The 21728-nt window shown below is 30.7% G+C and overlaps 1 protein-coding gene across 4 annotated transcripts; it reads right to left on the bottom strand.

The window, feature by feature from the left end:
• Positions 1-816: 816 nt before the first annotated feature.
• On the bottom strand, positions 817-11797 carry LOC119609995 (putative phosphatidate phosphatase). Of its 4 annotated transcripts, none has more exons than XM_037965053.1 (3): positions 11293-11797; positions 10702-10963; positions 817-4618 (listed from the first exon to the last, which is right to left on the bottom strand). In XM_037965053.1, exon 3 carries the CDS (start codon positions 4198-4200, stop codon positions 3190-3192), a length of 1011 nt encoding a protein of 336 aa, XP_037820981.1. In that variant the 5' UTR covers positions 4201-4618; positions 10702-10963; positions 11293-11797; the 3' UTR covers positions 817-3189. The 4 variants fall into 4 exon arrangements, with proteins under 4 accessions (XP_037820981.1, XP_037820982.1, XP_037820983.1 ...); XM_037965054.1 differs by having other exon boundaries at positions 10813-10963; XM_037965055.1 differs by lacking the exon at positions 10702-10963.
• Positions 11798-21728: the final 9931 nt, after the last annotated feature.

The following is a 21728-nucleotide window of genomic DNA, read 5'->3' as shown; positions in this document are numbered from 1 at the left end:
TGTAGTTATTTCCATTAAATCTCATTTATAATGATAATATGTATAAAAAAAAGTTCAATTAACTTTAATTCTTCTTATCATTAACTAATTACTTTACCTTGTCTTCGATCATTGTTTGTCAATGATAATTACTACGCTTTGTAACAGCATTTCAACTACACTGCGTAATAAAAACAAGTCATTGGGTTTATTTATTTAAGTTTTGTTTAAATAAGTTTATTTGGCAAACAAAGCACTATTTAAAACCAACATTAAGATTGTTAGTAGCTGCACTCAAAAAACAAATAATATACATATATACATACAGTATAAATAAATAAAGGAAATTTACTTTCGATTAAAATTAAATTAAATACAAATAAGAAAAACTACAAATTAAAACTAAATGTAATTGTAAATTTATTTAAATAATTTATTTACACACACACTAAATAAATGTATTATTAACTAAATAAACTAAATTATGAAATGCAATAAATGTACTTTAGGGTGTGAGAACTTAAAATAAAATTTAATAAATTAAAAACTTAAAAATTATTAAGTTAAACTTAAACTGAATATGTGGGGCAAGTAAAGAATTTCAGATTTTTATTTTTAATTTGATATAAATTTAACATAAAACTAACAAGGACTTGGTCCCTAAAATTAAAGCAGCATAAATATTTATTTTTAATAGATCATAGGACATTAAAGACAAAATATGTATAAAAAAAAATTATATTCCCATAAAAAATGTCACATTTTTATTTCTACATACAGGATTTCCGTTACTTTTTTTTCGCAGCAATGAACGAACAAAAAAATCTTAATGGGTTACAATCACTATTCTTTGTCCATAAATGTCTCTATATATTTTAACACATCCTATAAAAAAAAGCATCATATTCACATTGTTTCTTATTGAAATTTATATCTTTATATAGAATAAATAACAACAAAATATAAATAAAAAAATATATAAATTATCATAAAAAATTATATGCATCATAAATTGGCATATATAATAAAAAAAATATATATAATAGCATACAGATATGTATACTATTACATATAGGTATAAGACAGTAGTGGTTAAAATGATAGCAAACAATATCTCAATAACACTTGGCAAGATTGAGAGAGAATTTCTTGGAGAGAACCTGATCAGTACAACTATTCGAGAGAACTGCAAAACAACAAATTTCGATGAACTTTTCTATGCAAAAGTTGATCAAATTTGGATGAACTTTTCTATAAAAAAGTTGATCAAATTTGGATAAACTTTTCTATACAAAAGTTGATCAAATTCGGATGATCTATTCTATACAAAAGTTGATAAAATTTGGATGAACTTTTCTATACAAAAGTTTATCAAATTTGGATGAACTTTTCTACACAAAAGTTGATCAAATTTGGATGAACTTTTCTATACGAAACTTCATCTAATTTGGATAAACTTTTCTATACAAAATTTGATAAAATTTGGATGAACTTTTCTGTACAAAAGTTGATCAAATTTGGATGACCTTTTCTATACAAAATTTTATCAAATTTGGATGAACTTTTCTCTACAAAAGTTGATCAAATTTGGATGAACTTTTCTATACAAAAGTTGATCAAATTTGGATGAACTTTTCTATACAAAAGTTGATCAAATTTGGATGAACTTTTCTTTACAAAAGTTGATCAAATTTGAATGAACTTTTCTATAGAAAAGTTGATCAAATTTTAATTAACTTTTCTATACAAAAGTTGATCAAATTTGGATGAACTTTTCTATATAAAAGATGATAAAATTTGGATGAACTTTTCCATACAAAATTTGATCAAATTTGGATGAACTTTTCTATACAAAAGTTGATCAAATTTGGATGAACTTTTCTATACGAAACTTCATCTAATTTGGATAAACTTTTCTATACAAAATTTGATCAAATTTGGATGAACTTTTCTATAAAAAAGTTGATCAAATTTGGATGAACTTTTCTATAAAAAAGTTGATCAAATTTGGATGAACTTTTCTATAGAAAAGGGGATCAAATTTAAATGAACTTTTCTGTACAAAAGTTGATCAAATTTGGATGAACTTTTCTGTACAAAAGTTGATCAAATATGGATGAACTTTTCTATAAAAAAGCTGATCAAATTTGGATGAACTTTTCTATACAAAAGTTGATCTAATTTGGATGAACTTTTCTATACAAAATTTTATCAAATTTGGATGAACTTTTCTCTACAAAAGTTGATCAAATTTGGATGAACTTTTCTATAGAAAAGTTGTTCATATTATGATGAACTTTTCTATAGAAAAGTTGTTCATATTATGATGAACTTTTCTATAGAAAAGTTGTTCATATTATGATGAACTTTTCTATAGAAAAGTTGTTCATATTATGATAAACTTTTCTATAGAAAAGTTGTTCATATTATGATGAACTTTTCTATAGAAAAGTTGTTCATATTATGATGATCTATTCTATAGAAAAGTTGTAAATATTATGAAGAACTTTTCTACAGAAAAGTTGTTCATATTATGATGAACTTTTCTATAGAAAAGTTGTTCACATTGTGGTGATCTTTTTTATAGAGAAGTTGCTCGCTTTGTGGTGATCTTTTTTATAGAAAAGTTGCTCACATTGTGGTGATCTTTTCTATAGAAAGTTGTTCACATTGTGGTGATCTTTTTTATAGAAAAGTTGTTCATATTATGAAGAAATTTTCAACAGAAAATTCACATTATGATGAACTTCTCTATAGAAAAGTTGTTCACATTGTGAAGCTCTCTTCTGTCAAGATTTTGCTCATATTGTGAGAATCTTTGTTATAGAAAACTTGTGATGAACTTTTCTGTAATAAAATTGTGCCATCATTTTAATCTCTACTGCCTTTGGGAAAACAGATACTTATAAATAAATATAAAGATAGAAAAATACAAAATAAAAAAGGTTATCACATTTCAATACACATCATAATAATTTCTCAATTACAATAATTGTTGGCATACAAAAAAAATCGACATGGAAAAAAAACTAAAGAACTAAATCCACAAGAATTTTTTTCTACAGCAGCAGCATCAGCACTAGAAGTAACAACAATAAATAAATAATGGACTTAAAAAGTACTAAACAAAAAAAGAGTTGAATGCAATAACAGACAAAGTAACTTTATACGTTTTATTTTTCATGTATTTTTTTTTCTGCTGATTCCACACTATGTTCCCGATTTCCATACACATTCATTAGATTCATTACGTATAAGATGCTCTTTGGCGGCTACCAACGATGCCTGTAATGATGATGATGATAAAGCTGTAGTCGGGGCGGAGGTTTGATCTTCAGTCTGTTGCAACTGCAATTGTTGCAGAGTCTGACTGAAACTAACGCTCGAGGGTACATGTTGTAATGATGACTTTTTCAAATTTGATTTCAACTTGTTGGACACAACTCCACCACCAACGACTGCCGTTGTACAATGTTGCAAGTTAAAGTTACAATTGCCATGAGGCGGCAGAGAGCTGGTGATTTTATTTGTGTGAGAATTTATTTGCAAAAATCTACCCACATACAAGGCGGTTAGTGTGGCATAAATGATACCCATTACCGCACCGGCCAACACGTCCGACCAGTGATGCCAATAGTCGGCCACACGACTGAGCGAAATAAACCAGGCCATCGAGAGAAATAGAAACTGCAATAGATGACGTAAGACACGCTGTATGCCGCGTCCACCGCGCCATATGGCATGTAAATAAAAGGCCAAAAATAACATGGCATAAAATGACAGCGACGAATGGGCACTGGGAAATGACACATACAACTCTCTTAACTGTAAAGCGGTTAGATTACGATTTGAACAGTAGTATTGCTCCACAAAGAGATTACGATTTTTGGCCTCCTCACAAGTGGAACCATCATTAAGTTGTGGACGACAGGCCGTATAAAAGTGGGGCCTTAAACGTCTGACAACATTCTTGGCCAATTCCGTGGACAGATAAGTAGCTATAAAACCAAAACTAAAACAACCCAAACTGAAGGTAACATTACGCAGATATTGGCGCATGCGAAAGTTATGACACAACCGCATAATCTCCACCACGCTAAGGAACAACATGGGCAGCAGTAGCATGCAGACCAATAGCATGGGCACGGTTATTGTGCACTCATGATATGGATAGCGTATGGTTAGGTCGGCACAAAAGAAACCGCGCTGATATGAACGCATATTTGCCCAGTTGATCGGTTACAATATTTCAACAGCAACAGTGGCGGCAGCAGCAGCCACAGCAACAATTACCACTCACGTTTATATTTAAATGTTTATGGTCACACATTTACGATCACTACTATTTAATGTATAGTATTATTTTCTTTAAACGTTTGTTTATATTTTGGAATGTTTTTAATGTTATTTTGTTTAGTTTTGACTGTTTAATTTTTGTGGTATTTTGACAGTTTTTTTTCTTGTTGTTTTCTTAAAGATGTTTTAAATGTTTCTTTGTTACGGTCTTAAAAATTTATTGGAATTTTTTTTTTTTTTGTTAAGCAGTTTTTACTTAATTTATTTTTAAATTCAGCAATAAAATTAATTTTAATTTTTATACATTTTTCGATAAAAGTGTTTATGTCTTTCAGTGGTAAATCTATTTAGAAATGAAAATATTTTTGTTAAATACCATATTTCCTACTCTATTACTCCAGACAAGTTTATAGCGGTTAACAAATATTTAAGTTATTTTTAAGAAATAATGCTCAGAAAACGATCAAGTTGCTCACAGTGTGAGGATCTTTTCCATAGAAAAGTTGCTCACAATGTGAGGATCTTTTCCATAGAAAAGTGAGGATCTTTCCATAGAAAAGTTGCTTACAATGTGAGGATCTTTGCCAAAGAAAAGTTGACAAAGTGAGTGAGAGTCTTTTCTATAGCAAAGTTACTCACTTTGTGAAGAAAAGTGATGATCTTTTATAGAGAAAAGTTGTTCATTTAGTGAGGATTTTTTCTATAGAAAATTTTCTCATTTAGTGAAGATCTTTCCTATAGAAAGGTTGCTCTTTTAGTGGAGATCTTTTATAGAGAAAAGTTGCTAATTTAGTGAGGATCTTTTCTAGAGAAAAGTTGCTCATTTAGTGAGAATCGTTTCTAGAGAAAAGTTGCTCTTTTAGTGAGGATATTTTCTAGAGAAAAGTTGATCATTTAGTGAGGATCTTTTCTATAGAAAATTTTCTCATTTAGTGAAGATCTTTCCTATAGAAAAGTTGCTCTTTTAGAGAAGATATTTTCTAGAGAAAAGTTGCTAATTTAATGAGAATCTTTTCTATAGAAAAGTTGATTATTTAGTGAGGATCTTTTCTAGAGAAAAGTTGTTCATTTAGTGAGGATATTTTCTATAGAAAATTTTTTCATTTAGTGAAGATCTTTCCTATAGAAAAGTTGCTCTTTTAGTGGAGATCTTTTATAGAGAAAAGTTGCTAATTTAGTGCGGATCTTTTCTAGAGAAAAGTTGCTCATTTAGTGAGGATCATTTCAAGAGAAAAGTTGCTCTTTTAGTGAGGATATTTTCTAGAGAAAAGTTGCTCATTTAGTGAGGATCTTTTCTATTGAAAAGTTTCTCATTTAGTGAAGATCTTTCCTATAGAAAAGTTGGTCTTTTAGAGAGGATATTTTCTAGAGAAAAGCTGCTCTTTTAGTGAGGATCTTTTTAAGAGAGAAGTTGCTCATTTAGAGAGAATCTTTTCTAGAGAAAATTTGCAGACATTGAGACGATCGTTTTTATAAAAAAATTTGCTCTCTGTGAAGATTTGCTAATAAGTATTTAATATAAAACTTGCTCAGACACTCTCTCCCTCTCTCTCTCTCTTTCAAACTCCAGTGTTATGAATTTTTAGTTCTCTTTTTATTATGTATTAAAACCCCCCAAAAGTATGCTTATCTTTCTGAGACGCTTCATTAACATCGTCATTTAATTAACGTTAATAAATTTAACAGTAAATTGAAATTTAACTGCAAATTTATTGTTGAAAAAATTTTTTTTATTGCAAAAATATTGCATTATAAACATTTTTATGTGATTTATTATAGCCTAAAGATTTGTCTTTCATTTCAAGATTTTACTAGTATTTTAAGCAAAAATTTTTCTTTTGCGTAATAAATTTTGTATTTAAGGTTTTTGTTAAAAGTTTAATTTTATAATTTATTTTGTTTTTTCTTGTGGCAACTACTTTTTAACAGGGACAACAATGTTTATAAGAAATAATTCATTTTGTATTGTAGTTTTGTCTTTTTGGTCATACATATAAATTGTTTTTAAAAATTTCCCATATTTTGTTTGTCACAAATTGATTGGTTGAAGTGTGAGAGATCAGTTAGTAAGAAATGTTGTTTTAACCATTTTTCTATATTATTTAGTTGTAAATATTTTTTTTTCAATTTATTTTTTATGGTTTTGAGACATTAGTTGTGTTTTGTTGCTAACGTTCAAAGGCAATTTCATATAAATTTAAAATTTATAAACGTTAGGAGTTAACGTGTAAAATTATACAAGTTAATTTTAACGTTGATAAAAGTGCTACCAATTCAAAAATAAAAATACAAATATTAATGTGTTTATGTCAAACAATAAAAAAATATTTTAAAATAAAATTTAAATCAAAGAAAATTACCAAATAAAAAAACCTTTTCAAGAAATTGTAAATAATTTCAAGATTTTAGCAGATTTCTTCTGTGGAGTGATGCCAAGTCAGGTAATGTTCGTTTTGTTGCTAACTTTAAGCGTTAACACTCATTAATAGCAACAAAACACAACTATTAAATAAATTTTAAAATATTTTACAATAATTTATTTTATTAATTTTAAATTTATGTTTAAGTGTTTTTGTAGAGACTGGTTATTTTTTGAAGTGTTGCTTAAATAAAATTTATTTTATTATTATTTTCTTATTTTATACACCATTAAGCAACAAAATATGTAAATAAAATAGTTTATTAAATTTTCATTTAAGAAAAAAACAAATATTAAAGGTTTAATTTTAAAAGGTGTGTTGTTAAGAGGAAAACAATAGCAATTCATTAGTTAGAGAGTCTTATCAGTAGTTTGTCATACTTTTTGGGGTTTTTCATTTGATATTATCAGCTGCATAATTATCAATAATAAAATGTTTGTTTTTTATAAATTATGTTTCTTTTTTTTTGTCAAAAAATATTAGTTGTTGTAAATTATTTTGGCTGAAAAAAATGTCTTTGAAATTTAAAACACAATATTATTTATAGGAAGGTCATATTTAATTACTCGACCCTATGAGTACTTAAAGATAATGACTAATATAATAAATACTACAAGTGGACTTTTCAAGCAGAATATAATTTAGTGAATTTGAAAATAACAAAAAAATATATATAAAGAAAAGAAAGAAAAGAAATTTGGTCTGAGATTTTATTACGATTCTTTAATGATCTTTATACAATCAAGATCAAGCTTTATAAAATCTCTCATATATACATATATCAAGTCTATAGAAACATCTACAGTTTTCTCTAAACACTCGTTTGCTTTATAGCCTATAGAGTTGTTGACAGTCTCGACTATACACTTGACTATATACTACTCTACAGTCCAGTCTATAAACTACTTTACAGCCTCATCTGCGTTCTAGGCTATAGAGTTGTCGAAAGCCTCGGTTATACACTTATCTATATACTGCTCTACAGTCTAATCTATAAATTAAGCTTTACAGTCACTTTGACTCGTCTTAAATCTAAAAGGATCTATAGGATCAAAGTTTTCCTATAAACTCTCCATGATAGTTTAGTTAAAGGACTCTTCTTATCGAAACTTTCATTCATCATACAATTTATGACAATTCAGTTCAAATTATCTCTGACTTAAAACAGTCGCGATTTAACTCGATTTAATTCAATTTAAATAAAACAATTAAGTTTATTTGTAATAAATAACAAAAACTAACCTATTGCAACTTAATCCCTTTAGAACAAAGTGAAGAAAAAAAACTTAATACGCAACAAATTAATAGTTTCTTATTAAATAATTAAATCTAATGCAAATTACGTGAAAGAATTTTAATAAAGAAATTTAATAAAATATTGAAAAAAAATTTGCTATAATTGCAAGAATATTTATAACGCAATTATTATTGATCTTGTTTTGTTTGGTTGGGGGAAATTCTTTACAATAATTAACTAATACTGAACAATGTCCCTCGGAGGGAGGATTAAAACAGGATTAACCTTATCAACAGAATATATTTGAAGGAATATTTTCTATAGAACACTTGCCCAGAAAGACTGGGCATCTATAGAAAAGAAAGCTCAGAGTCTGTGTCAACACGCTCATAGTCTAAGCAACTTCCCTATAGATAAGAGGCTCACAGTCTGAGCAATTATCCTATAGAAGAAAACCTCAAAGTTGGAGAAACTTTTCTATAGAAGAGGCTAGTCAGAGCAACTTTTCTAGAGAAAAGAGGTTCACAGTGTAAGCAACTTTTCTATAGAAAATAAACTCACAGTCGAAACAACTTTTTAATAGAAAAAAGATCATAGTCTGAGCAACTATTCTATAGAAGAGAAGCTCTTATTATGATCAGCTTTCTTTGGAGAAGCAGCTCACAGTTTGAACTAGAAAAGAAGCTCATATTGAGAACAACTTATCTATAGAACAGAAGCTCATAATCAGTGCAACTTTTCTATAAAAAAGAGGATCATAATCAGAGCAACTTTTGTAGAGAAAAGAACCTCATAATCAGACCAACTTTTCTAGAAAAAGGAGGCTCATAATAAGAGCAACTTTTCTAGAGAACAGAGGCGCACAGTATGATCAGCTTTTCTATTGAAAAGAAAGCTCATAATCTATGCAACTTTCCTATAGAACTTTTCTATAGAAGAGAAGCTCATAGTCTGAGCAACTTTTCTATAAAAGAGAAGCTCACAGTCTGATCAACTTTTCTATACACAGTGGGAGCAACTTTTAAATAGAAAGAATATCATAGTCTGACTAACTTTTCTATTGAAAAGAAGCTCATAGTCTGAGCAACTTTTCTATAGAAAAGAGCCTACAGTCTGATCAACTTTTATATAGAAAAGTGCTATTTTTCGAGCGAAAAGAGGCTCATAATCAGAGGAACTTTTCTATAGAAAAGAGGCTCATAGTGAGAGCAACTTTTCTAGAGAACAAAGGCGCACAGTATGATTATCTTTTCTATTAAAAAGAAGCTCATAATCTGAGCAACTTTCCTATAGAACTTTTCTATTTAGGAGAAACTCATAGTCTGAAAAGAACTTTTTAATTGAAAGAAGAACATACTTTATCAATGCATAAATATCGGAAATATAAATTGTCGGGAACTTTGCGGCACTGTTCCCAAATAGACAGATAGCTATAAACTGACAGATAAGACGAGTCTAGAAATCTGCATTGAAAACTCGTAAAGCTTTAGAAAAATTAGTGGATATAGCGCCGATCAAAAGGCATGAAAGTACTAGACTAATACTTACAACCGAGCGACTGCTTTCGTTAGGCGATTTAACCAAAACCGGTTTCAGAACACTTTATCAATGCATAAACATCGGATATAGAAATTGTCGGGAACTTTGAGGCACTGTTCCCATATAGAGGGATTACTCTAAACTGGAATATAAAACGAGTCTAGAAATCTATATTGAAAACTCGCAAAGATTTAGAAAAATTAGCGTCGATCAAAAGGCATGAAAGTACTAGACTAGTACTCACAACCAAATTGACCAAAGCCGGTTACAGAGCACGTTATCAATGTACAAGCATCGGTAACATAAATTGTCGAGAACTTTGAGGCAATGTTCCCAGATAAATTGAAAGATATCAAATCCAGAAATCTACATTGGAAACTCGAATTGAAAATTGGAAATTGAATATGATTTGAATCGTGTTGAACAGCAAGAGAGCCATAATTAAATACTCTTCTCGTGGTTAGTTCTGAAACATATCGATACCAGACCTCTCGAGAAAAATTGTCAATAAAAGAGCGAATGTATTTGCTATAAATGGAAGGTATCTTAAGGATGTAAAACTAATGAATGGTGGGTAAGAAAATTCAGTGAAAATGTTGCTTAGGTGTTAGTGAGGCCATGAGCAATATGTCGACCATTTAGGCGAATTTACCAATACCGCTTACAGAACACATTATCAATGTATAGCGAACATTTAGCAAGGCAATATATAAACGGTTAATAGAAATTGTCGGGAACTTGGAGGCATTGTTCCCAGATGGACGGATGTCCATAAATTGGAAGATATCGAGTCTTGAAATCTACATTAAAAACTCGAAAATTGAATATGATTTGAACCGTATTGGAGTGTAAGAGAGCCATAACTGAATACTCTTCTGGTGATAAGTTCTGAAACATATCTATACCGGACCACTCGAGGAAAATAGGCAATGAAAGATCGATGTGCTCTTAATGAAGATATAAATCTAATGAATACAAAACCCTTCGACACAACGAATGATGAATTAAAAATATGGACACTTGGACTAATGGAACGGTGGGTAAGATTCGATAGCGGCCTAGGGTGAGCAAATTGCTTTTAGTGGAACGTAATTAGTGTGGAAAGTCTGCACAGATTTTCCATATAAAAACTACAGTCGGCATGAAAATCTCCTAAAAATTCTTGAATCATATTACAGTTTTTCTTATTTCAGAAAAAAATTAAAAATTTTTTTTGTTAATGTGTAAAACCTTGTCTGGAGTAATTTGAGTATTTTTGTTTTTTACACAATTTTGTTTTTCTTTAAAAATCCATAAAACACTTGCTCGTAGGCACTTTTTTGTTTTTCATATTTTTTTTACGTTTTCATTCATAGATAATTTACAACTTCCCACTTTTATAATTTTTTTTTTGTTATTATTTTTATTATTTAGTGCCAACGAATATTTGTATTATGATTTGATTAATATTTTGGATTGAGTAATTTGTTTAGTTTTTTGTTGTGTTTTTCTTCTATAATTTTATTTTTTTTTATTATGTTTTTGTTGAAGAATTGATAAGATGTTTTTAATTATTTAATATTATGTATGTTTTTTGTTTCGTTTTTTTATATAATTTTAATGATTTTTTTTTTTTTCATTATTATCTTGTCACTTTTATTTAATTTTGCTTCATTAATTAATTTATTTTTAATTTTTAGTTATTTACAGGAAATTATTTGTTTTATTTTATTTATTTAAAACTTAAGCACTTTTTTAAATATTTTGTTATTTTACTAAAATAAAGTTATTTTTGGTTTGTTAAACGGTTGTCTGTTTTTATACCGACAATGTTTCATTTACCATTTAACTTGTTAAGGAGTTTGAAAACTTAATTTTTTTTTAAAGCAAAAAAATAACGGCCACACTTAAATATTTTGAATATTGCGCGTGCTATTTGTTTGTCTGTCCGTTTAGTACTACTAGACGTTTGTATTCAAACAAATTTGTTAATTTTCGCGTCTTTTTTCTTTAAATTTCTTTGTCCGTCTGTTCAGGGGTCTCTGCTGATCGCAATGAGTTGTTGTTGTCGAATAACGAACAGCAAATTTAGTTTTGTGATCATTTTGGTATCGTTTGTCTATTTGAGTTAAAGTTGGGCGATAGCAGCGCCACTAGCAGCAGCTCCTTTAGTTTTTTTACAACGAAGTCAACCTCAAACAGCGCCGTTAACTATTAAATACTAGTACTAGGTTCAATCGTACTTCTTGTAGTGAGTGTTTGGTCTGTCAGTCGGTCGTATGTGTGTTTGGGATTTTTGATAAACCACTACCCCAACTATGTACGTCTACGTACATTCAAAACTAAGTACTGCTAGCGACGTAGACAACTGACGACAACGTTTATGCCAGCGACCATAATTTTTTTTAAAAAAACTTCGTTTAGTCGTTCGTTGCCGTCGTTTGTTGTGGTTTGTTCTTGCTTTTTCAGTCGTTTGTTTGTTTGTTTTTGTTTTCAATACTCTTTTTAAGTGAGTGATCGTTTTTCATTTGAGACTAGAACAAAATATACACCAAAAGTAAAAAAAAAAACACAACAAATTGAACTGTGTTTGATTTGTTGCTCTTACATTATAGCTACAACAACCACATCTACTACAATCCCATATAAATATGCTTGTTGTAAATTTTATTACTGATATAATCGTAAAGTCTTAAATTACTCTACAACAACAGCAATAATAAAACTTCTCTCTTTTAGTCTACATATCATTTTACTCGTATTTACAAATTTCCATGTGCTTTATTTACCCTTTGGTTGTTATTATTCTTTCGTGCCAGGGTTCGGGTATGAATCGTATTGTTCTAAATCGGAAAATCAAAAAGTCAGCGGCAACAAGCAGGGATGGAAAATTAAGTACAATAATCATTTTGTGTAGCCTAGTCTATAGTCTAGTCTATAGTCTAGTCTATAGTCTAGTCTATAGTCTAGTCTAAAGTCTAGTCTAGTCTATAGTCTAGTCTATAGTCTAGTCTATAGTCTAGTCTATAGTCTAGTCTATAGTCTAGTCTATAGTCTAGTCTATAGTCTAGTCTAAAGTCTAGTCTAGTCTATAGTCTAGTCTATAGTCTAGTCTATAGTCTAGCCTATAGTCTAGTCTATAGTCTAGTCTATAGTCTAGTCTACAGGCCACTCTATAGTCCAGTCTATAGTCTAGTCTATAGTCAAGTCTATAGTTTAGTCAATAATCTAGTCTATAGTATAGTCCAGTCTATAGTCTAGTCTATAGTCTAGTCTATAGTCTAGTCTATAGTCTAGTCTATAGTCTAGTCTATAGTCTATAGTCTAGTCTATAGTCTATAGTCTAGTCTAGTCTAGTCTATAGTCTAGTCTATAGTCTAGTCTATAGTCTAGTCTATAGTCTAGTCTATAGTCTAGTCTATAGTCTAGTCTATAGTCTAGTCTATAGTCTAGTCTAGTCTAGTCTATAGTCTAGTCTATAGTCTAGTCTATAGTCTAGTCTATAGTCTAGTCTATAGTCTAGTCTATAGTCTAGTCTATAGTCTAGTCTATAGTCTAGTCTATAGTCTAGTCTATAGTCTAGTCTATAGTCTAGTCTATAGTCTAGTCTATAGTCTAGTCTATAGTCTAGTCTATAGTCTAGTCTATAGTCTAGTCTATAGTCTAGTCTATAGTCTAGTCTATAGTCTAGTCTAGTCTAGTCTAGTCTAGTCTGGTCTATAGTCTAGTCTATAGTCTAGTCCAACGGTTCCCAAAAGGGGGTCCGCGGACCCCTAGTGGTCCGTAGCAAAATCCTAGGGGGTCCGCGAAGACGAACGAAAAAAATCATGAATAAAAAATATTATCTATATGTTAGAAAATATTAAAAATATCTCCAAATTTGTCATAAATACTAAAATACACAATTTTTATTCAATAATCCCAGATTTGTTGGTGACTCTTTGAATTTTATTGTTTCGGTCGTTTATCAGGATGAAGCTAGGCCTTACAAATTTATTGTTTCACTTTTATAAAGTAAAGTATTACGTGATTTGTAATTTTTATAAATGTATATGTATCGAAATAAATGTTTTTATAGCAGACGGATAATGATTTGCCTTAGAATTAAATACTGATACTGGTATCCCAGGTTAGGTCACATTTCATAATATTTTTTAAATTGTAAGCAAAAGTGTTAATCTAGTTAATTTTAAATATAAATATTCCATTCCGACGTGATACACAGATTTTAACTTCATTTTGTTGTCCAATATTATTAAATCAACATCAGAAAATTCATAGCGTTTTGCGTAAATAGTCAAAACCACGCAGTAAAATAATTCGTAGGTATTTTAAAATTCAAAATTAAGATCCAAATTCACAGTACATTCGCAAAGAGTTCAGGTCATATTTTATGTGGGTAACGCATTCCGCAACAACATCGAAGAAGTCTAACTTTCACATATTTTCTCGAAAACTTAGCTTACATACTCAGCTCACTCCTATGCAATCGCAAAAAAATTTAGAAACATGACTCTTTAAGCACATGTCGACAATACTTGATAAAGAAACCTTTTCTATACCTTGACGAGAAATGAACATGAAAGCTCTCACGATCATAAAATTAAACATCATGTTAGAAGTCATTCTATATTTAAAACCATGCAATTGAAAACATCTCCGATCTCAATGTACGGGAATATTTTATAGGGTTTATGGACCAGGACTAAGACAATTTTCGGACGAACAATTACACAGTGATACAGCAAAAAAATGCAGGGGTTCTCATATACCAATTCCATTTCGTTATAGTCCATAGAGTAGGAATATATTTTTAATTTTTCCCGATCACTTCGTTTAGTTCCTTTTTAAGAGCAAAAGATGTGAAAAAGAGCTATTTTTGAAGTTTTAACTTTAAAAAAATATATTTATGGTAGTTTGCAACCGATTTTCAAATTGGATATTTTGTTTTAAAGATACAAGTGTTGTCTTTCAACCCAAAAAAATAAATCCAAAATTTATGATTAATGTCTTGGTTACGGCCTTTTAAGTAAAAAAACTCACATTTTTTTCACAATTTTTAATTTTCATACTGCTCTACGTTGGCCATGAAGCAGTAACTTTAGCTTTTATTACATTTGAAAAAAGGCACATTAAGTTGGGTTTCCAATGATGGTCAATTTATGATAATCGATGAAAAAGGTTATGAGTTGTGCTAAGTTTTATAAAAATATAGCATATTTCTTCCATACAAAAACGTTCATGTTTCTGGTTTTCTTTGTAACAAGTTTAAAAAATGTTTATAAACATTTTTATACAAAAATTAATTTGTATGGAGAAAACCAAAAATTCGAGGAACATGCTATTAGAAAAATTGGCATAAATCATCCAGTTTTTCATAGATTTTTATGAAATAACAAGTTTTAGAAACCTTCCTTTATGTGATTCTTCAGGAAAGTAATAAAAGATGAACTCACTGCCTCAAGGTCAAAGTAGAGCATGATGAAAATGAAATTTTTTTAAAAAAGTGTGAGTTTCTTTACTTAAACGGCAACACTTGTATCATTAAAAAAAATATCGGATTTGAAAATCGGATGAAAACTACTACTAAACTTATGATTTTTCAAATTTAAAACTTCAAAAATGGCTCTTTTTCGCATCTTTTGCTCTTAAAAAGTAAGTTAACGAAGTGATAGGGGAAAACTAAAAATATATTCGTACTCTATGGACTATAACGAAATAGAATTGGTATATGAGAACGCCTGCATTTTATTTTTCTTCACTTTTGTATCACAGTGTTATTTATAACAATAAGATATCAAAATATGTATGGGGGTCCGTGAAATTAAATAAATTCCTCAAGGGGTCCGCGAAGTAAAAAACGGTGGGAACCGCTGGTCTAGTCTATAGTCTAGTCTATAGTCTAGTCTATAGTCTAGTCTATAGTCTAGTCTATAGTCTAGTCTATAGTCTAGTCTATAGTCTAGTCTATAGTCTAGTCTATAGTCTAGTCTATAGTCTAGTCTATAGTCTAGTCTATAGTCTAGTCTATAGTCTAGTCTATAGTCTAGTCTATAGTCTAGTCTATAGTCTAGTCTATAGTCTAGTCTATAGTCTAGTCTATAGTCTAGTCTATAGGCTAGTCTATAGTCTAGTCTATAGTCTAGTCTATAGTCTAGTCTATAGTCTAGTCTATAGTCTAGTCTATAGTCTAGTCTATAGTCTAGTCTATAGTCTAGTCTATAGTTTAGTCTATAGTCTAGTCTATAGCCTAGTCTATGGTCCAGTCTATAGTCTAGTCTATAGTCTAGTCTATAGTCTAGTCTATAGTCTAGTCTATAGTCTAGTCTATAGTCTAGTCTATAGTCTAGTCTATAGTCTAGTCTATAGTCTAGTCTATAGTCTAGTCTATAGTCTAGTCTATAGTCTAGTCTATAGTCTAGTCTATAGTCTAGTCTATAGTCTAGTCTATAGTCTAGTCTATAGTCTAGTCTATAGTCTAGTCTATAGTCTAGTCTATAGTCTAGTCTATAGTCTAGTCTATAGTCTAGTCTATAGTCTAGTCTATAGTCTAGTCTATAGTCTAGTCTATAGTCTAGTCAATAGTCTAGTCTATAGTCTAGTCTATGGTCGAGTCTATAGTCTAGTCTATAGTCTAGTCTATAGTCTAGTCTATAGTCTAGTCTATAGTCTAGTCTAGTCTAGTCTAGTCTATAGTCTAGTCTAGTCTAGTCTATAGTCTAGTCTATAGTCTAGTCTATAGTCTAGTCTATAGTTTAGTCTATACTCTAGTCTATAGTCTAGTCTATAGTCAGGTCTGTAGTCTAGTATATAGTCTAGTCTACAGTCAAGTCTTTAGTCTAGTTTATAGTTTAGTCTATAGTCTAGTGTATAGTCTAGTGTATAGTGTAGTCTATAGTCTAGTCTAGTCTATAGTCTAGTCTGCAGTCTACTCGATAGTCTAATCCTTAGTTTAGTCTATATTATATAATCTAGTATAGTCTAGTCTGTCCTGTCTATAGTGTAGTCTATAGTCTTGTCTATAATCTAATCTACCGTCTAGTCAGTAGTCTAGTCAAGAGCAGAACAAGAAGTGAACTAGAACTGAACTAGAACTGAACTAGAACTGAACTAGAACTGAACTAGAACTGAACTTGAACTGAACTAGAACTAGAACTGAACTAGAACTGAACTAGAACTGAACTAGAACTGAACTAGAACTGAACTAGAACTGAACTAGAACTGAACTAGAACTGAACTAGAACTGAACTAGAACTGAACTAGAACTGAACTAGAACTGAACTAGAACTGAACTAGATCTGAACTAGAACTGAACTAGAACTGAACTAGAACTGAACTAGAACTGAACTAGAACTGAACTAGAACTGAACTAGAACTGAACTAGAACTGAACTGAATTGAAACTGAGTCTATAGCCTGAACTATATCTGAACTATGCTCGTCTATAATTTTAATATTTTCCTGATGTCAATTATCCATTCCTGGCAACAAGTGCAACTTATAAGTAAAAACATAAGTAAATAGTTTTTGTTGTTTTTATAAAAAAATTTTGTTTTTTTTTCCAATTTAAAAAAAATTTCGTTTGTTTGTTTTCAATTTTAAAAAGTTTTTGTTTTTGCATTGATATTGACTTTTATGTTGGTATTTATGTATTTCTTCATTTCTTCTTGGTCAGACCATTGTTATTGGTTAAGTGTTATCATTGGCGCTACATTGTCGCCGTTTTTGATTCTACTCACACTGTTTGCCTACAGTGGGCTTAAGAATTTTGTTTATAACAGGTAGTACCAGTCGGAAAGAAAAGGGATTTTATATAAAGCAGTGGTCAGAACACTAGGAATGAAAATTTGACTATTTACAAATAATCGGAACTATAGGAGCAACTACAAGAGGTGTTCATTCAACCCTATCAATGTTGAGACATACATACATTCATATTCAATATCATCAATAGGATCTAGTACTCGTAACTATTTAGTAGTGATGTGACTAGAATGGACAACTTAGATCCTACTTACATATTTTTTACAATTAACTTTAAAACTTATGTTTGACTTAATAGCAATTATTCTGTCCCTGTTATGGGTTGCACTTTGCGTACTTTCGAATGCGTGTCAGTTTGTGCGTTTTTGACTTAAATTGATAGATAACGCGTGGAATGCGCGCTCTATGTGCGCCTTTAGTAACCAGAAATGTGTGAACACAATGTACGTTGGTTGTTTAAACAGTTAGTGTGTGGTGTCTTTAATACGTGATTTAGTACGGTGGCGATTAGTGTGATAAATAAAGGGTGTTTAAGAAAAAGGTGTTAACGAAGATATAATTCAAAACAAATAAAATTTGGGTGGTAGATGACCGAGACGACCAATGTACGTATGTCTGTTCATATGAATGTATGTTAAGGAAAATCTATCACCCTATAGTTTTAATCGTTCACTGATCCTGTGAACGATTTCCCGCCAATCAACATCAATGTTTTCCCGAATATGGTAGAAATTAACACATATTTTTGGAAAATCTTGTTTAAAGAAAAAATTAGCAAAGCTACATAAGTAAATAAATCTACAACTAAATTGGTCAAACAAATCCATGCAACTCAGTTGGAAATAAAACTTTTAATTGTGGGCTTGTTTATTGTGGTTGTTGCTTTTGGCTACTTAATAAATACTTAGTAGGTACTAGTAGATTATTTAAATTCGTGGAAATAATTAATTGACATGATAAAAATGCATGAGAAAAGAGAATAGAATTAAGTGACTAATCGTCATTAAATTATTAAGCCGGTAATTAGGGAGTGCTATTTGGCAGACATTCGAAAGATAAATAAATCTTTAATTTAAATGAAAACTGGAGATTCACAAGTGAAGGAAAACTCATAATTTCCGGATGAAAAACACAAGAGAAAAACACAACACAAGAGATAACTAGAACAGAACAGGAACAGAACTAGAACAGAACTAGAATAGAACAGAACTTGAACAGAACTAGAACAGAACTAGAACTAGAACAGAACTAGAACAGAACTAGAACAGAACTAGAACAGAACTAGAACAGAACTAGAACAGAACTAGAACAGAACTAGAACAGAACTAAAACAGAACTAGAACAGAACTAAAACAGAACTAGAACAGAACTAGAACAGAACTAGAACAGAACTAGAACAGAACTAGAACAGAACTAGAATAGAACTAGAACAGAACTAGAACAGAACTAGAACAGAACTAGAACGGAACTAGAACAGAACTAGAACAGAACTAGAACAGAACTAGAACAGAACTAGAACAGAACTAGAACAGAACTAGAACAGAACTAGAACAGAACTAGAACAGAACTAGAACAGAACTAGAACAGAACTAGAACAGAACTAGAACAGAACTAGAACAGAACTAGAACAGAACTAGAACAGAACTAGAACAGAACTAGAACTAGAACAGAACTAGAACAGAACTAGAACAGAACTAGAACAGAACTAGAACAGAACTAGAACAGAACCAGAACTAGAACAGAACTAGAACAGAACTAGAACAGAACTAGAACTGAACTAGAACAGAACTAGAACTGAACTAGAATAGAACTAGAACAGAACTAGAACAGAACTAGAACAGAACCAAAACAGAACTACAACAGAACTAGAACGGAGCTAGAACAGAACTTAACTAGAACTGAACTAGAACTGAACTAGAACTGAACTAGAACAGAACTAGAACAGAACTAGAACAGAACTAGAACAGAACTAGAACTGAACTAGAACAGAACTAGAACAGAACTAGAACAGAACTAGAACAGAACTAGAACAGAACTAGAACAGAGCTAGAACAGAACTAGAACAGAACTAGAACAGAACTAGAACAGAACTAGAACAGAACTAGAACTGAACTAAAACTGAACTAGAACAGAACTAGAACTGAACTAGAATAGAACTAGAACAGAACTAGAACAGAACCAGAACAGAACTAGAACAGAACTAAAACAGAACTAGAACAGAACTAGAACAGAACTAGAACAGAACTAGAACAGAACTAGAACAGAACTAGAACAGAACTAGAACAGAACTAGAACAGAACTAGAACAGAACTAGAACAGAACTAGAACAGAACTAGAACAGAACTAGAACAGAACTAGAACAAACCTAGAACAGAACAGAACTAGAACAGAACTAGAACAGATCTAGAACAGATCTAGAACAGAGCTAGAATAGAACAGAACTAGAACAGAACTAGAACAGAACTAGAAAAGAACTAGAACAGAACTAGAACAGAACTAGAACAGAACTAGAATAGAACTAGAACAGAACTAGAACTGAACTAGAACTGAACTAGAACTGAACTAGAACTGAACTAGAACTGAACTAGAACTGAACTAGAACTGAACTAGAACTGAACTAGAACTGAACTAGAACTGAACTAGAACTGAACTAGAACTGAACTAGAACTGAACTAGAACTGAACTAGAACTGAACTAGAACTGAACTAGAACTGAACTAGAACTGAACTAGAACTGAACTAGAACTGAACTAGAACTGAACTAGAACTGAACTAGAACAGAACTAGAACAGAACTAGAACAGAACTAGAACAGAACTAGAACAGAACTAGAACAGAACTAGAACAGAACTAGAACAGAACTACAACAGAACTAGAACAGAACTAGAACATTACTAGAACTGAACTAGAACTAGAACTGAACTAGAACAGAACTAGAACTGAACTAGAACTGAACTAGAACTGAACTAGAACTGAACTAGAACTGAACTAGAACTGAACTAGAACTGAATAAGAGATAGTTGTCAGCTTCCCTTCTATTTAAAAACTTTAATATAAATTTTTTTCTTGGAAATCCTTAAGTAAATGTCCTTCCTTTAACCATGCTAATTTAGTTGGAATTAAACAGTTTACTGTGAGTTATTATTTACAACTTATAGACTACATAGTTCTTTTTAACTTGTTAATTTATTCCTTCAACATAGTCTCTGCATTAAATCACAACTTCTGTCTTTAACTGCACTGTTCGGTTACAAGATTTACAAGATCTGTTTAGACTAAGACAAGGTTTTTTTTGCCACCTCCATTAATTTATGTTAAAGACATCATTACAAACACGAAAAATTACATAAAACTTGATGCCACATCAGCAGACAAAATATTTTTATTGTATGACGGACTGACTGACTGTCTCTGCTAGTACAACTGAATGTGTCTGTCTTATTGCAAGTTTTATTTGTCTGTGATCTCGTCTAAAATAGTAAAAAAAATATAATACATCAAAAATATTAGGCAACGTGCAACTGCATAAATTATTATTTTTCCTACCAGCACAAAGACGTTGAGAAAAACTTGCACAGCCAAATCTGAAATCTAGCCATAGATGTGGACAACAAACTGCATTAACAACTGATTCACACCTTAGATAGCGGCAATAATGTTTAAATATTTAACATTGCTTAAGACATTCAAAAAGTCTCTTGACTTCTTGGCCCAAATATCGGTGCAACAAAAGCCCTTGAACACATATGAATATCTGGGAGTGGTTTGACATATTGTTGGATTATTTTGTATGTACTTGCCACACAGATTTCCCTTCCATTTCATAATGGCATTAGTTAAGCTGTAAAACCAATTAATTTCCTTTTGTGGCAAATGATTTAAATGCACTTTTTTAAATACGTTTTACTTAAGTCTCAAAGCTCTCAATCTCTACTTAAAAAATCATTTTGAAAACTTAATCTATTAAATTGCTTTTTTAAAACTGCGCCGAAACAAAACAATGACAAAGTGTTTTATTGTCTGTTTCATAGTATTGTTTTCATTTCGATATTTTGTGCAAATCGTACACTATTTTAGCAAAAAAATCAACTGATTAAAATCAAAACAACGTAGGAATTGTTTAAATAAAGTATTGTAACTGTCGCTTGACTACTGCAATGCGATCGCGCTTAAAGTAGCTTGCAATGTGTCAACTGGAATAACAAACGTGCCACATAGCGTTTTTTTACTTTGACAAAAGAAATACTACAAGTATGTATGTCGTTGTAACTGGGTGGAAAAACTTGAAGCCACATTAACAAAGAAAACATGTCATAGACATGCAATCAGTTTTGTTTTGTTTGTTTTTCAATTATTCACACCTCCTTACAATGATTTCGATTTGCCAAAGACAAATTTAATTTGAAAGATAATCGTCTGAAAAGTAACACTCCACAAATAGAAGAATAGAGTTTGGGGGAAACACGCCATTAAAATGGAAGCTGTGGTCACTCGTATAAAAGTTGAGAATCGTAATT

This window comes from Lucilia sericata, unplaced genomic scaffold (assembly GCF_015586225.1).
Source record: "Lucilia sericata isolate MDLA Ls3-8-SP2 unplaced genomic scaffold, ASM1558622v1 Contig001100F_arrow, whole genome shotgun sequence".
NCBI classification, from domain to species: domain Eukaryota; kingdom Metazoa; phylum Arthropoda; class Insecta; order Diptera; family Calliphoridae; genus Lucilia; species Lucilia sericata.
The sequence above is the reverse complement of the archived record's forward strand: the minus strand, read 5'-3'. Positions and strand labels throughout refer to the sequence as shown.